This window comes from Sprattus sprattus (assembly GCF_963457725.1).
Source record: "Sprattus sprattus genome assembly, chromosome: 11".
Lineage (NCBI taxonomy): Eukaryota > Metazoa > Chordata > Actinopteri > Clupeiformes > Clupeidae > Sprattus > Sprattus sprattus.
In genome coordinates, this window is record NC_137909.1 from 26,150,036 (window position 1) to 26,165,329 (window position 15,294).

The 15,294-nt window shown below is 43.0% G+C and overlaps 1 protein-coding gene across 1 annotated transcript in view; it reads right to left on the bottom strand.

Annotated features, from left to right (window-relative positions):
• LOC308372391 (mucin-5B-like) overlaps positions 1-15,294 on the bottom strand; it is a gene marked incomplete at both ends in the record, with an annotated part of 34,939 nt that overhangs the window by 15,055 nt on the left and 4,590 nt on the right. The window contains 21 exons of the mRNA XM_080847545.1: positions 101-168; positions 1,313-1,422; positions 1,888-2,098; positions 2,828-3,105; positions 4,741-4,837; positions 5,244-5,378; positions 6,324-6,480; positions 6,884-7,120; positions 7,770-7,952; positions 8,418-8,522; positions 8,822-8,960; positions 9,108-9,259; positions 9,714-9,814; positions 10,184-10,236; positions 10,585-10,840; positions 11,115-11,241; positions 11,461-11,555; positions 11,828-11,992; positions 12,380-12,517; positions 13,110-13,176; positions 15,171-15,294. The exon at positions 15,171-15,294 is cut by the window's right edge and continues 15 nt beyond it. Coding sequence (XP_080703671.1) covers positions 101-168; positions 1,313-1,422; positions 1,888-2,098; positions 2,828-3,105; positions 4,741-4,837; positions 5,244-5,378; positions 6,324-6,480; positions 6,884-7,120; positions 7,770-7,952; positions 8,418-8,522; positions 8,822-8,960; positions 9,108-9,259; positions 9,714-9,814; positions 10,184-10,236; positions 10,585-10,840; positions 11,115-11,241; positions 11,461-11,555; positions 11,828-11,992; positions 12,380-12,517; positions 13,110-13,176; positions 15,171-15,294 — 2,998 coding nt within the window. The remainder of the gene's footprint in view (positions 1-100; positions 169-1,312; positions 1,423-1,887; positions 2,099-2,827; positions 3,106-4,740; positions 4,838-5,243; positions 5,379-6,323; positions 6,481-6,883; positions 7,121-7,769; positions 7,953-8,417; positions 8,523-8,821; positions 8,961-9,107; positions 9,260-9,713; positions 9,815-10,183; positions 10,237-10,584; positions 10,841-11,114; positions 11,242-11,460; positions 11,556-11,827; positions 11,993-12,379; positions 12,518-13,109; positions 13,177-15,170) is intronic.

Consider the following 15,294-nt stretch of genomic DNA (forward strand, 5'->3'; position numbering starts at 1 on the left):
ATGATTCTGGGGTTCCGATTGATGGCGTTGGCTTTGGAGGTCCTGTGGTTGTGGTTGTGGATGGACTGGGTGGAGGGGCTGTTTCAGGGGTTGTGCTCACCACAGTAGTTCTCCCTGTTGTAGACGATGATTCTGGGGTTCCGATTGATGGCGTTGGCTTTGGAGGTCCTGTGGTTGTGGTTGTGGATGGACTGGGTGGAGGGGCTGTTTCAGGGGTAGTTCTCCCTGTTGTAGGCAATGATTCTGGGGTTCCGATTGATGGCGTTGGCTTTGGAGGTCCTGTGGTTGTGGTTGTGGATGGACTGGGTGGAGGGGCTGTTTCAGGGGTTGTGCTCACCACAGTAGTTCTCCCTGTTGTAGGCGATACTTCTGGGGTTCCGATTGATGGTGTTGGCTTTGGAGGTCCTGTGGTTGTGGTTGTGGATGGGCTGGGTGGAGGGGCTGTTTCAGGGGTTGTGCTCACCACAGTAGTTCTCCCTGTTGTAGGCGATGATTCTGGGGTTCCGATTGATGGCGTTGGCTTTGGAGGTCCTGTGGTTGTGGTTGTGGATGTGGTTTTGGTTGTGGATGGACTGGGTGGAGGGGCTGTTTCAGGGGTAGTTCTCCCTGTTGTAGGCGATGCTCCTGGGGTTCCGATTGATGGCGTTGGCTTTGGAGGTCCTGTGGTTGTGGTTGTGGTTGTTGATGGACTGGGTGGAGGGGCTGTTTCTGGGGTTGGGCTAACCACAGTAGTTCTCCCTGTTGTAGGCGATGATTCTGGGGTTCCGATTGATGGTGTTGGCTTTGGAGGTCCTGTGGTTGTGGATGGACTGGGTGGAGGGGCTGTTTCAGGGGTAGTTCTCCCTGTTGTAGACGATGATTCTGGGGTTCCGATTGATGGTGTTGGCTTTGGAGGTCCTGTGGTTGTGGTTGTGGTTGTGGATGGACTGGGTGTAGGGGCTGTTTCAGGGGTTGTGCTCACCACAGTAGTTCTCCCTGTTGTAGGCGATGATTCTGGGGTTCCGATTGATGGCGTTGGCTTTGGAGGTCCTGTGGTTGTGGTTGTGGATGGACTGGGTGGAAAAGCTGTTTCAGGGGTAGTTCTCCCTGTTGTAGGGGATGATTCTGGGGTTCCGATTGATGGTGTTGGCTTTGGAGGTCCTGTGGTTGTGGATGGACTGGGTGGAGGGGCTGTTTCAGGGGTTGGGCTAACCACAGTAGTTCTCCCTGTTGTAGGCGATGATTCTGGGGTTCCGATTGATGGTGTTGGCTTTGGAGGTCCTGTGGTTGTGGATGGACTGGGTGGAGGGGCTGTTTCAGGGGTTGTGCTCACCACAGTAGTTCTCCCTGTTGTAGACGATGATTCTGGGGTTCCGATTGATGGCGTTGGCTTTGGAGGTCCTGTGGTTGTGGTTGTGGTTGTGGATGGACTGGGTGGAGGGGCTGTTTCAGGGGTTGGAGTCACCACAGTAGTTCTCCCTGTTGTAGACGATGATTCTGGGGTTCCGATTGATGGCGTTGGCTTTGGAGGTCCTGTGGTTGTGGTTGTGGATGGACTGGGTGGAGGAGCTGTTTCAGGGGTAGTTCTCCCTGTTGTAGGCGATGATTCTGGGGTTCCGATTGATGGCGTTGGCTTTGGAGGTCCTGTGGTTGTGGTTGTTGATGGACTGGGTGAAGGGGCTGTTTCAGGCGTTGGGCTCACCACAGTAGTTTTCCCTGTTGTAGATGTTGGTCCTGTGGTTGTGGTTGTGGATGTTTCTGGGTTTGTTACTGTTGAGGTAGTAAACTCTTCTTGAGGGGATGATGGAACGTGAGGGGACAATGTAATGTGAGGGGACAAGGTGGACTCTGTTCTCACAGTAAACATAGTTGTTACAACTGGTGTTTCTGTTGATAACGATCCTGCACTAGTTGCTGCTGTTGTTTCTGTTGGTTCCACTGTTGTAGATACTGTTCTTGGGGTAAACATTGTTGTGGTTGATATTGGGCGTCCTGTTGTTGAGGTTAGTGTTGATGATGGTGACGGGCTTGATACAGTTGTTTTCTCTGATGAGTGTGTTGATATGACTGTAGTTGTTGGTGTCGGTGTTGGGATGATGCATGGTGTGCAGCAATATACCTTGATCTCATAGTCCCAGCACTTTTTAGGACGTGTTTGTTTGTGTTGCTCACACAGCAACCCATATGAAACATTGCATTGAACATCTTGACCCGACTCGCTGATAAAGTCCTCAAAGGTGTAATCCTCATAGCCTACAGCCCTACAACTTATGTTTTCTGGTTTATCACAAATCATTTTACCGTTTTCCTTAATATTTTCATATGTTTCATCATCATCGTCCTCTAACTGGACAGGTTTGTCGACATTAAACCATTCGGTCCATTCACACGAGTCAACGCATGGAGTTGTTGACGATGGGGGTCCTGTTGGTGTAGGAGTGGGTGTAGATGGTGTTCCAGGGGTTGGAGTCACCACAGTAGTACTCCCTGTTGTAGGCGATGCTTCTGGGGTTCCGATTGATGGTGTTGGCTTTGGCGGTCCTGTGGTTGTGGTTGTGGATGGACTGGGTGGAGGGGCTGTTTCAGGGGTAGTTCTCCCTGTTGTAGGCGATGATTCTGGGGTTCCGATTGATGGTGTTGGCTTTGGAGGTCCTGTGGTTGTGGTTGTGGATGGACTGGGTGGAGGGGCTGTTTCAGGGGTTGGGCTCACCCCAGTAGTTCTCCCTGTTGTAGGCGATGCTTCTGGGGTTCCGATTGATGGCGTTGTCTTTGGAGGTCCTGTGGTTGTAGTTGTGGTTGTGGTTGTGGATGGACTGGGTGGAGGGGCTGTTTCAGGGGTTGGGCTCACCCCAGTAGTTCTCCCTGTTGTAGGCGATGATTCTGGGGTTCCGACTGATGGCGTTGGCTTTGGAGGTCCTGTGGTTGTGGTTGTGGATGTTTCTGGGTTTGTTACTGTTGAGGTAGTAAACTCTTCTTGAGGGGATGATGTCATGTGAGTGGACAAGGTGGACTCTGTTCTCACAGTAAACATAGTTGTTACAACTGGTGTTTCTGTTGCTGACGATCCGGTACTGGTTGCTGCTGTTGTCACTGTTGGTTCCACTGTTGTAGATGTTGTAGATGTTCCTGGAGGTTTGGTTGGTGTTGGTGTGGATATCAGTGGTGGAGTTTCAGAAGCTGGGGTTGTGGGAGATGTTCCAGGGGTTTGTCCTGTTGTTTTGGTTGGTGTAGGAGATGGTGTAGATGGTGTTCCAGGGGTTGGGCTCACCAGAGTAGTTTTTCCTGTTGTAGAGGTTGGTCCTGTGGGTGCTGTCGTTTGCGTTGGTGTTGGTGGTGATGGGGATGGTGTGGGACCGCAAGGCTTAGCCTCATGAATAACTGTCATGTTTTTGCAGATAGCATAGTAGCACATCCCCATTTTGTCCGTCACATTGTAAATAACTTCATTTTCTTCATACTCAGTTCCATTGAACACACAACACCCTAACAAAGATGAGCAGACATGTTTAATAAAGCTGTAGATGAAGATTATTTTCTTAATTTCATATTTCAAGTTAATTCTGGTGACTTACCAGGAATTTGGTTGCAGGTAAGACTTCCATTTTGGTTACAGATACTGCAAAAAACAACACAGTTATGCATTACAGTTTTTCTCAATCACTTACACACTATAACTAGGCCTATAAAATAAACATCCCAAACCATGATGGTATCTACCAAAAGACAGACCCATTTCCAACTAGAAACACTATTCTCCTGTTTTCACACATGATTCAGATTTGTTTAATTGTTTTGTGCACACACACAACTCCCTTAATATGTCAGTAACTGCACCATGTGTAAGCACTATCATTTCATTTCATTAATTCAAGTCATCATAGCTCAAACCCAACTAACACACAACATTAAGAGTCAGAAATTGGTTGCACACCAATCAGAACCTAAGGATAGATATATTAGATGGCCATGGGCCAATCAGAACCTAAGGATAGATATATTAAATGGCCATGGGCCAATCAGAACCTAAGATAGATATATCAAAGGGCCAAGGGCCATTCAGAACCTAAGACAGATATATAATAGGACCATGGGCCAATCAGAACCTAAGGATAGAGATATAAAGGGGCCAAGGGCCAATCAGAACCTAAGAATAGATATATAAAAGGGCCAAGGGCCAATCAGAACCTAAATATAGATATATAAAAGGGCCATGGGTCAGTTCACTTGTTTTGGAACAATGGATCCAGAAAGACCTTTTTTATATTGGACAATACATATTATTATTATTATATATTATTTTATGTAACATTTGTATATTTTAACAGTACATTTACTTTTTCACAAAATGTATGTTTTACTACAGTGCATTGTAGAATACATTTTTTAAAGTTCATACATGGGTTTATATTGTGTTTATCATGTACTGTAAAGAAGTGTTCTGGGGGAAACCATAAGCACATTCATACAGAAATTATGAATATTTCTTAACTGGACTGGTCATTGTGGTGAAAATCTGATAATAACCTGTCTTATGCAAGATCAGCCTTATAATGACATATTAGTCATACGTTTATTGGACTTCTGCAGGAGGATCAGAAACACACAGAGTGAACAGAAAACTAGTCTTTGAGAATCGGATGAAATCTCTCACAGGCAGTGTCTATTTAACAGAGCTAGAAATAAGAAAGAACAGGGAGTATCAGCATGTTTTCTCAAGGCCAAAAACAACCACCAGTGGGGACCTCCTCGCCTGGTTTGTACATGTGATCATTGATGATGCATCCTTCACATTCCTCAACGCAAATCTGCTTTTCCTCATCAAATATGGGCTTGTCCTCAGGACAGATGGGATAACAACCTGCAAAACAACAGGATTTACCTCTTTGGTGCTTAAATCATTAAAGGAATTAAAGATTAAAAGAACATTAAAGTCTACACCTGTTCTATATTCCTCATATTCTCTCTCTCTCTATATATATATAAGGTGAATTCTGTTCTGTCTTACTCATATTTCTATGTTGCTCAGTATTACCACCTGGACATAAAAAAACTGCCATTTTAGTCATTTATGATCATAATTAAAGCACATCACTTACGTATGCTGTAGTAAGTACTCAAACCTGCACTTCAGTAAATAATATTATTTTTGTACACTTTTGGTAAGATGCTAACTATATTTCATTAGCTTTGTACTTATAAATAATAACATATAGCAAATAACAATAACGTTGACTCTAACAAACTAATCTAAAACCCCATCTCACCTTCCAGATTGGGAATTGGGGCGCTGCAGATTCCCTCGGGGTTGAGGCAGGTCTTGTAGCAGGGGGTGTGGCAAGGGCTGTAGTGCCATGTGCAATTAAGTCCGTTGAGGCCGTTGTAATAGTCACAGTAAACGGCTAAAATTCAAAGAAACATTATTTACATTTAGTAATTTAGCAGATGCTTTTATCCAATTTGACGTGCAAGGGAGAACATGCAATTATGACAGACATGCAAACATTTACTGGTACGCACAGAAGGCGGATGTTTCATGCGTGTCATTATACTTATGTCATCAGAGCATAAAATGTCAAGCTTTTTAGAAAGCTACGTACAACACAGATTGGTTTAGGAAGAGTAGGAACATTTGTGAATCATGAATTTAGTTTATGTGTTTTGATGGCAAATTAGACTTACAAGTGAGCTACAATAACGATCTTTAAATGGTATTCATACAGTGTGCTGTTGTAACAGTCATTTTGGGCAAAAGACAAACAATCTTTGAAGCAAACTGCTTTGACATCATGATTGTTGTTGTTGACTTTATGGGTTATCCTTTAGAAGTTTTCAACTTCGACTAACTTCAAACTTAAGTCCTCTCAACAAGTTATGGAGTTCAGTGTACACTGTTTCACTCTGTAACTGCACTGGATGCACAGTGTACATTTAGTATGCTTTGAGCATGATCATGTGACCCATCCTCAAAGCAGGCTTCACACTGTGTTGGAAAGCGAACTGAGAAAGACATGAGTCTCTGAATTAATCATAATTGCATAATTGTCTGTAGCTAGCGCATCTTAAGGTATCGGGGTGTGAGGACACACACACACACACACACACACACACTACCACGTCTATTAAGGTGTCGTGGTGTGAGGTTTACTCACCGCACAGCACTAGACTCTCTGGCTACTGTTACACGGACACACACACACACACACGCACACACACACACACACACACACACACACACACACACACACAGACACACACACAAACACACACACACACACACACACACACACACAAAAATGAAAAAATAACCTGAAAGACTGAAGACTGAGCGTCATAATTGTACTCACGACATATTTCTGGGGTCCTCCAAGCCACACAGACCCCGGCCTCATTACAGGCCTGTGCGTAGGCAGCCACAGCCGTACAGAAGCACTCACAGTCTCCACCATTGTCACAGGCACAGGAGTCTTTCACACAGTTCTCAAAGAAGGGATTAGGGTTCACCTGTGCATATACATATCAAAAAGATTGTGTTACACCATTAAGTACAGTATAGCACCCTAATTTTCTGTTACAGCGCGTAATACTTCACATAGTTTCATATAATTACACTTGTGTTGTTATTCTCTGTTGCGCAATACATTATACTGTAGGCCTGCTTAAGAGTATCACTACATGATAACATGACATTTTGCTGCATATGCTGGGTGCGGTGGTGCAGTGGTTTTCGTTGCCGCCTGACCCAGGTTCAAGCGGTTGACCCGGGTCCGTTTCTGGTTCGCTGCAGGTTGTCTGAACGTTGCTTTGAATAAACGCATCTGCCAAATACCAGTCCTTCACCTTTACATGCTAGCTAATATTAAATGTTGAAAAACATTTTAAGACCCTGTTCAAAAGCCCAACATACCTTCGGGTGACAGTTTTTGAAGGTGTCTGAGTTAATGATGCCACACTGCATCTTCGCCCATGTGTGTCGATTGGGCGTTTTAGAGCAGGGGTCAAAGTTTTCTTCCGCGTCCGGACAGGAAGATACTTTCCAGCTGTTGGCGAACTCCAGGACGTCGCTGACCAGCAGCTGACCCTGAGTGGTGAAGTCGTCCTTGCCGTCTCCGTTGAAGTTGCCACACAGACCACATACCTTACCCTGTGGAGCCATCATTAATCACAGCCCTTTAGCTTACTGCATGATGATTCACTGACAACAATGTTATTGTATTATTTTAAAATAATATAATATTATTTTACTTGTATTAATAACAGTAGTGTAATATTATGCAGTAATTTGACACTTTTTGAGGTATGTTTTTGTAGGCAACTCATTTTGGTATCATCCTCAAATTCAATTTTGGTCATGTGAAGGACAGATAAATACACCTGCCATTCCCATTAGCCATCCAGGCTATGCACAGCTCTCACAGCACAATATGGCCATTATATTATATGTCACATCACTATATTATTTAGTAAGTTAACAAGCTTTATGTGTCCGTGCCAGTTGGGCTTTTGGTGATGTTTGCAAGGTTTTAGCATGCCATTTAGTTTTAAACACAAAACTACTTACTGATGCTATTATACATTATATTATTGTAATATATTTTATCAAGCCATTACTAGCCATGACATTACTTATTTATAGACAATATTTACACATCCAGTCACCATCTTTGTAAATTGAGCTTTCAGTTGTTTCTGTTTCGACTTTTATCGGAGAAAGACTAAAGTATGACATAAAGTATGAATAATGTTCAATGTATTAGAGAGGATGAAGACCATAGGCCCTTGCATTTACTCACCATGAGTTCCGGCTGCAGAATAATGCGAACTGTTGTTCTTCTGTCCCAGAATGCAGTGAGGCCGATGACTGACTCTATGACGAGATACAGGCCCACATTCCGCACTGTATATTTGATCCGAGGCCCATCTCCTCCCAGGTCAATCTCCTCATACGCCCCATCAGACAGCTTCACCTCCATTCTCTGTTCAAATCAAACATAGGAGGCCATAGAAAGTGAGGTAAACCAACGTTTCAGAGACATGTGATAGACACACGGCATTTGTATAGTTCAAGTTCAAGTATTTTATTTGTCAGATGCACAGAACAACACTGAGTCAGACTGGGCACTGACATTCTTAAGACAAGACACCGCACAACAACCTACCATAGCATAACATAAAATATAGTACTCTGAACATAAATTACACATATAATAAACATAAAATATACAAAATAAATATCCAATACGATCAGATAAACATATGATACACATATAGTAACCTATACTAACCTATACAGTGTGTAGAGACAATCAATGTTTCTAAGAAATGAAGTGTGTTGGTGTGTGTTTGATGTCAGAAAGATTATGTAAAACCCGATTATATCAACATCAGCAGTGCAGAGGAATAAATATAGCTTTTAAGAAATAGGATATGCACTGTGTTACCCCTAAAACAATCCTGACGGATTTCGAGCATGTTGTTCCAGTGGTTCCACAAGGTACATTCTCAGTGATCACATTGAAGCTACCAGGTGTGTTCCCACATTTGTCCTGTTAGGAGAGAGAAAAGTAACTCTACTGCAATTATACCAAACACCTTTGGCCAAATATAATATAATAATATGCAAAACTAAAGCCAATTACATCCTAGTGCTCAGACAGACACAGCCCTGAATAAATCACAAATCAATCACACAACACAGTGTTGTGAAAGATAACGCCGGCAAACTCACATTACTGCAATGCACAATCTGTGTTGACTGAGGATATAGAATCTCTATTCAGATAAAGCAGAACGTAGTTATGCCCGGTAATGTTTAACTTTTTTGTAGTAGTATTATTTTTAGTACCTGAACAGCAACATAGCTACATTCTCCATTGAATCCAAACCTCTGATCATCAAAAGTCTGGTAATGTCCACTTCCATAGATGGTACAGGTGCTTGAACACGTCTTGTCTGAACAGATCCACTGTCCACTATTGCAAGTGCTGGGTGACATTAGACAAACATGACTCACTGTTAGCTTCATGTGCTGTGGCATGTATATTTATCCTTCCAACGTTCCCAAAAAATTGTCAAGACCTTACTGGAAAAAAAGCATTACAAATGAGGGGTGATATTTCACAGTCACCCACCAGTTGTTGCATTTTTGCGGGATCTGAGCGCCCGAGGAGTAGAAGTGGCCGTCATGGTGGCACGGGCAGTTGTGTTCCTCCACACAGTGACCCCTGCCATCATCCAACAAACCAGCAGGGCACCGGCAACCAGACTCGCACTCTGTTGCGATCTGTCCAGAGAAACACGCTCTCAGAAAACACTAAAGATATTTTCAACGTCGTATCTGTTCATGCCTAGTAAGTAAGTAACTAAGTAAGACTTTATTTATACAGCGTATTTCGTACAAGAGTTGCAGTTTAAAGTGCCTTACATAAAATCGATAAAAGCAAGCAGCAAGAGCAATACATGGAGTTAAATAATGATCAACATCGTATCAGAACCTAGAGGATGCTAGCTTTGCTCGCCTATTCCTCATCTTCTGCAACAGCGCAGTCTGCAGGCTTACTGATACAGTGGGGAACACAACATATACAACATCTGCTAAAACACCTACAAAATAAAATAAATCTGTCATCTTCTAAAATACCTAAACCTAGACCCAAATAAACATTTAGTCACTTTTGCATCATTAGGTATAGACATGCTGTGATGCTATCAGCTGCTGAGGAGGAAGGAAGACTCACACAGTCAACATTTCGCTGCATGCAGGTCCTGACACACTCCATCTCAGCATCACTGTTGTCCACGGCAGAGCAGTTGAAGAAGACCTTGGGAGCAGGACAGCCTGAAGGGTGGGGGAAACACACACACACACACACACACACACACACACACAAATTAGCAATGACTCTTTAGCAATGATTAATCAGCTACGACGTGAGATTTATCATTCTGTAGCAGGTGACAGCCTAGGAGTAGGGGAATCACACACACACACACACACACACACACAGACAAACACACACACACACACACACACACACACACACACACACACACACACACACACACACACACACACACACACACACACACACACAGTGGTCTCTGTCATCATATTCAAAAGTGTGACGTAAGATTATAAAGAATGATCAGAATTTCATCGTTCTATAACAGACCAGTGTGATTAGAAGCATGGTGTCAGCTTTCTCACCCTTGGGCATTCTTTTCCAAGATCTGCAGTGGAGCTTCCCATTCGTGCAAACACTGAAAGACACAAATTTAGTTTGCTACATTTCATATTTTTTGTCCCATGTCCAGTGTAATGAATTCAAAACAAAATGACTTGCATCAACAGATTATATGCTTATACTTAATCAGTATATTATGTACAAATCAAATCAAATCAAACTTTATTTATGTTATACCAGGAGGTATGCACTGACATTGTCAATGCACTACAATCTGCATATGAAATTACGATATAACCATAACCACATAATGTGAGCAAAATAAATAAATAATGAAATAAAAGGAATCATTCGCAGAGTCATGCCAAAGATACGTTTGTGAGGTTGTAGAGTAAGAAGCAAAGGTGCGGGCATCTGTTCTTACCAGTGCTCGTCCTTGATGTTGATGGACTTGCCGGGCTTGATGTAGTCTCCATTGTGCTGGCAGGGGCATTTGTTCATGGGAACACACACACCTGAGTCGTCCAGGTAGAGGCCGTCGGGGCACGAGCAGCCGTCCACAGGCAGGAAGTCGGGGGAGCAGGCCTGGCGGTCGGAGCCGAGGGAGTGGCACGTGCGTTGGCAGCCCTGGAGCTGGTAGGAGAAGGTCTGGGTGGCTGGACAGTGGTCTGTGTACTTCTCTGTGGATGAGACGGTTCAGTTCAGGTCGATTGTACTTAATTTTATATATATAAATGCAGAGATTTTCACAAGTGATGAATAAATAATACATTGATAAGTCCAATTACAAATATACACATTTAAAAAATATTGCACTGAATTGTGAGCTGATTAGTGGTAGTGTTGTTCTTATGTGTTAGGTCCAAGCGACAAAAAAATACTGAATTTAACTGTGAAATATGCGTGACTTTCATCGGGTCTTTTAAAAGCTTTTGATGTAAGTATGGTCCTTACTGCACACGGTGTCCCTCCAGCCAGGCAGGAAGACTCCTTTGGCGGAGCAGGCGCGCGCATACGAGGAGACCACAGCACACAAGCACTCCTCGCTCTTATCACAGGTGCAGCTGGCGTACTTACACCTCTACAAACACGTCAGATAGCACAAAGTAGACATCAGTCAGCTTCTCATTACAGGTACAGTCAGATCATGTTTTATTTAAGACAGAGTACATAGTTAATGTATGATTTAATGTCTGATTCTGTGACTTAATCCCTAAATTCTCTGATTCTTCAGAGGTTGATTTTTTTATACTATGGATTGGGTTGTATGACAAAATGTAAGAGAATCACTGTACTAAACCTTGTAGTAGATGTCTGGGTTCACAGCTTTATGGCATTTTGAAAAAGGGGCCTCTTTGTTTTTGAGCAAGGAACACCAGTGCTCGGCGAAGTTCTCTGAAAGGAGAGACAAAGAGGGGTAAACAAGCATGAAATGTGAGCAGTTCAGTAGTTGGTTGCAGTGGCAATCTGTGATTGAAATCTGAGGAGTTCAATTGACTTTAATATGGATTTTAATTCAACAATCTTTCAAATTCCAAATTATATTTGAAAATGGCTTCAACTGGTGTTCAATTTTTAACAATGTTTAACAGTGTTTGAAAATCCACTTTTCTGAAGAAATGATCAACATCTCTCAGTGGAGAATAATCCCAGAGAATGGGTCTCACCATTGTCCACACTGATCGAGCAGGGGTCATCCAGCCTGTCAGGACTGTCTGCGCAGGTGGTTTGGGCCTTCCAGGAGTTAGCGAAAGAGGATGCAGTGCCCTCCACCATACCCTGAGGACTCCTCAGGTCATCAGACAGCTTCATGTTGTAGTTTCCACACAGACCTGAAGAGAGAGCAGGAATCGAAATTAATAAAAAAAATGTTTTTCCAAATGGAAAAAGTCTTTATTTTTCTGTACAAAACATACAGCAATCACTCATGTCAGGGCGCGTGCTTGAATGATACATCTGTGGGAAAGAGCTTGCATATATATTACCTGCTTATGGCATAGCCCTTCAGCATGTAACGATTGTGAATAAGCTTACTCCCGCTGCCTCCGGTTAACTCTGATCTGCACTGGGTGCCGCTGTGGAATCTAAAAGCTCGGGTCCGCCACTCACCAAAAGCCTTATTCTTAAAGCTTGGGTGCCACTCACCACAAGTCTTAGTCCTAAAGCTCTACCGTGACTCACCACAAGTCTTAGTCCTAAAGCTCAGTTCCGTCACTTACCACAAGTCTTAGTCCTAAAGCTCGGGTCCAGCGAGATGTACAGTTGCATGATGGGAACCAGCTGGATCTGCAGCTGCAGCCCAAAGTGGGTTTGCAGGATGATGTGGAAGGAGGAGGGCTTGAATATGGTCAGATCGCCTGTCATGGGAAGAGGGAGATAATACTGATGAATTCAACTCAATATGGTCAGATCGCCTGTCATGGGAAGAGAGAGATAATACTGATGAATTCAACTCAATATGGTCAGATCGCCTGTCATGGGAAGAGAGAGATCATACTGATGAATTCAACTCAATATGGTCAGATCGCCTGTCATGGGAAGAGAGAGATCATACTGATGAATTCAACTCATGTGAAAGCAAAGAAGTCAACCGAATAATGAGCTAGTAAGATACATGCATCTTCATCCTTGAAAAAAAAGTATCATAATAAAGCTGCAGGTATAGCGCATGTCATTATCAAATGATTACTCACCAAATAACACTTTAATCAGTGAATTTTACTAACCAGTTAACCAGCACTTTTCATCCAACAAGTGGCAGACTTTACTTTATAGACTGGCATGATTATGATACTGGACTTACTTGACTGTTTCTATAAAGGAACAATCACTCTCTCTTCCTCTCTGTCTCTCTCACACAAACGCACACAGACACGGGCGCACACACGCACACACACACACAGCTGAGGTTTATGTCCTGAATTCTAGATGTGGTTTATTTCCTCTTACCAGTGCTGTAAGGCAAATTGACCTCTGCGTTGTGATGCACTTTACCATTAGCCTGGATGACTATGTCCTGGAGCACAAAAGACAATATGTATGTAGTTAACATAGAAAGGCATGTTCTTAGCTATGAGTTGCAACCTGTCTCTATGATAGTCAGACACAGTCAGATCTGTCTCTATAATAGTCAGACACAGTCAGTTCTGTCTCTATGATAGTCAGGCACAGTCAGTTCTGTCTCTATAATAGTCAGACACAGTCAGTTCTGTCTCTATGATATTCAGGCACAGTCAGATCTGTGTCTATGATAGTCAGGCACAGTCAGTTCTGTCTCTATAATAGTCAGACACAGTCAGTTCTGTCTCTATGATAGTCAGGCACAGTCAGTTCTGTCTCTATAATAGTCAGACACAGTCAGTTCTGTCTCTGTGATATTCAGGCACAGTCAGATCTGTGTCTATGATAGTCAGGCACAGTCAGTTCTGTCTCTATAATAGTCAGACACAGTCAGTTCTGTCTCTATGATAGTCAGACACAGTCAGTTCTGTCTCACTAGTCAGGCACAGTCAGTTCTGTCTCTATGATTCGGCACAGTCAGTTCTGTCTCTATGATAGTCAGGCACAGTCAGTTCTGTCTCTATGATAGTCAGGCACAGTCAGTTCTGTCTCTATGATAGTCAGGCACAGTCAGTTCTGTCTCTATGATAGTCAGACCCAGTCAGTTCTGTCTCTATGATTCGGCACAGTCAGTTCTGTCTCTATGATAGTCAGGCACAGTCAGTTCTGTCTCTATGATAGTCAGGCACAGTCAGTTCTGTCTCTATGATAGTCAGGCACAGTCAGTTCTGTCTCTATGATAGTCAGGCACAGTCAGTTCTGTCTCTATGATAGTCAGACACAGTCAGTTCTGTCTCACTAGTCAGGCATAGTCAGTTCTGTCTCTATGATTCGGCACAGTCAGTTCTGTCTCTATGATAGTCAGGCACAGTCAGTTCTGTCTCTATGATAGTCAGGCACAGTCAGTTCTGTCTCTATGATAGTCAGACCCAGTCAGTTCTGTCTCTATAATAGTCAGACACAGTCAGTTCTGTCTCTATGATTCGGCACAGTCAGTTCTGTCTCTATGATAGTCAGACACAGTCAGTTCTGTCTCTATGATAGTCAGGCACAGTCAGTTCTGTCTCTATGATAGTCAGGCACAGTCAGTTCTGTCTCTATGATAGTCAGGCACAGTCAGTTCTGTCTCTATGATAGTCAGGCACAGTCAGTTCTGTCTCTATGATAGTCAGGCACAGTCAGTTCTGTCTCTATGATAGTCAGGCACAGTCAGTTCTGTCTCTATGATAGTCAGACACAGTCAGTTCTGTCTCTATGATAGTCAGACACAGTCAGTTCTGTCTCTATGATATTCAGGCACAGTCAGTTCTGTCTCTATGATAGTCAGGCACAGTCAGTTCTGTCTCTATGATAGTCAGACACAGTCAGTTCTGTCTCTATGATAGTCAAGCACAAGTTGAACTCACATTTCTCTTGTCACCCAGCAGCCTGAAAACCACTCTCTTAAGGCAGGTGTCCCAGTCCTGGGAACTACATGGTGCCAACTCTCCCAAAATGGAGAACTTTGATCCAACACAGTCCTGGTGAGGGGAGAGAGAGTGTCAGAGAGAGAGAGAGAGAGAGAGAGAGAGAGAGAGAGAGAGAGAGAGAGAGAGAGAGAGAGATAGAGAGAGAGATAGATAGATAGATAGATATAGAGAGAGAGACAGAGTGAGATAAATACATAGATAGGGAGAAATAAAACACAATATGTATAGAAAATAATTAAAAAAAGAATACAAAATATTTTCTAATGACCATGTTAAGTATTTTATACTATTATAGTATTTTATCCAGTTAGAAGAGGTCAAAATGGACGTGTATGACCTGTATTGTTTGTCCATGTTAAGTACCACATTAGTAGTTTCTTGTTTAAATCAATCAAAAAAAATGTAAAGCTTTTTCTAGTCTTTCTACTTTCTTAGTTAACTAAAAGTTTCCAAACGTAACCCTCTGCTTGAGTAACAATACCTTGGAGAGCACATAGAAACAGTTTCCATGGAAGTTGTATGTTTTTCCATCATAGGTGGTGACATGAGACCCCTCCTCCACTGCACACGTCCCTGGACCGGCATGGCTCTTACACGACCAGCGG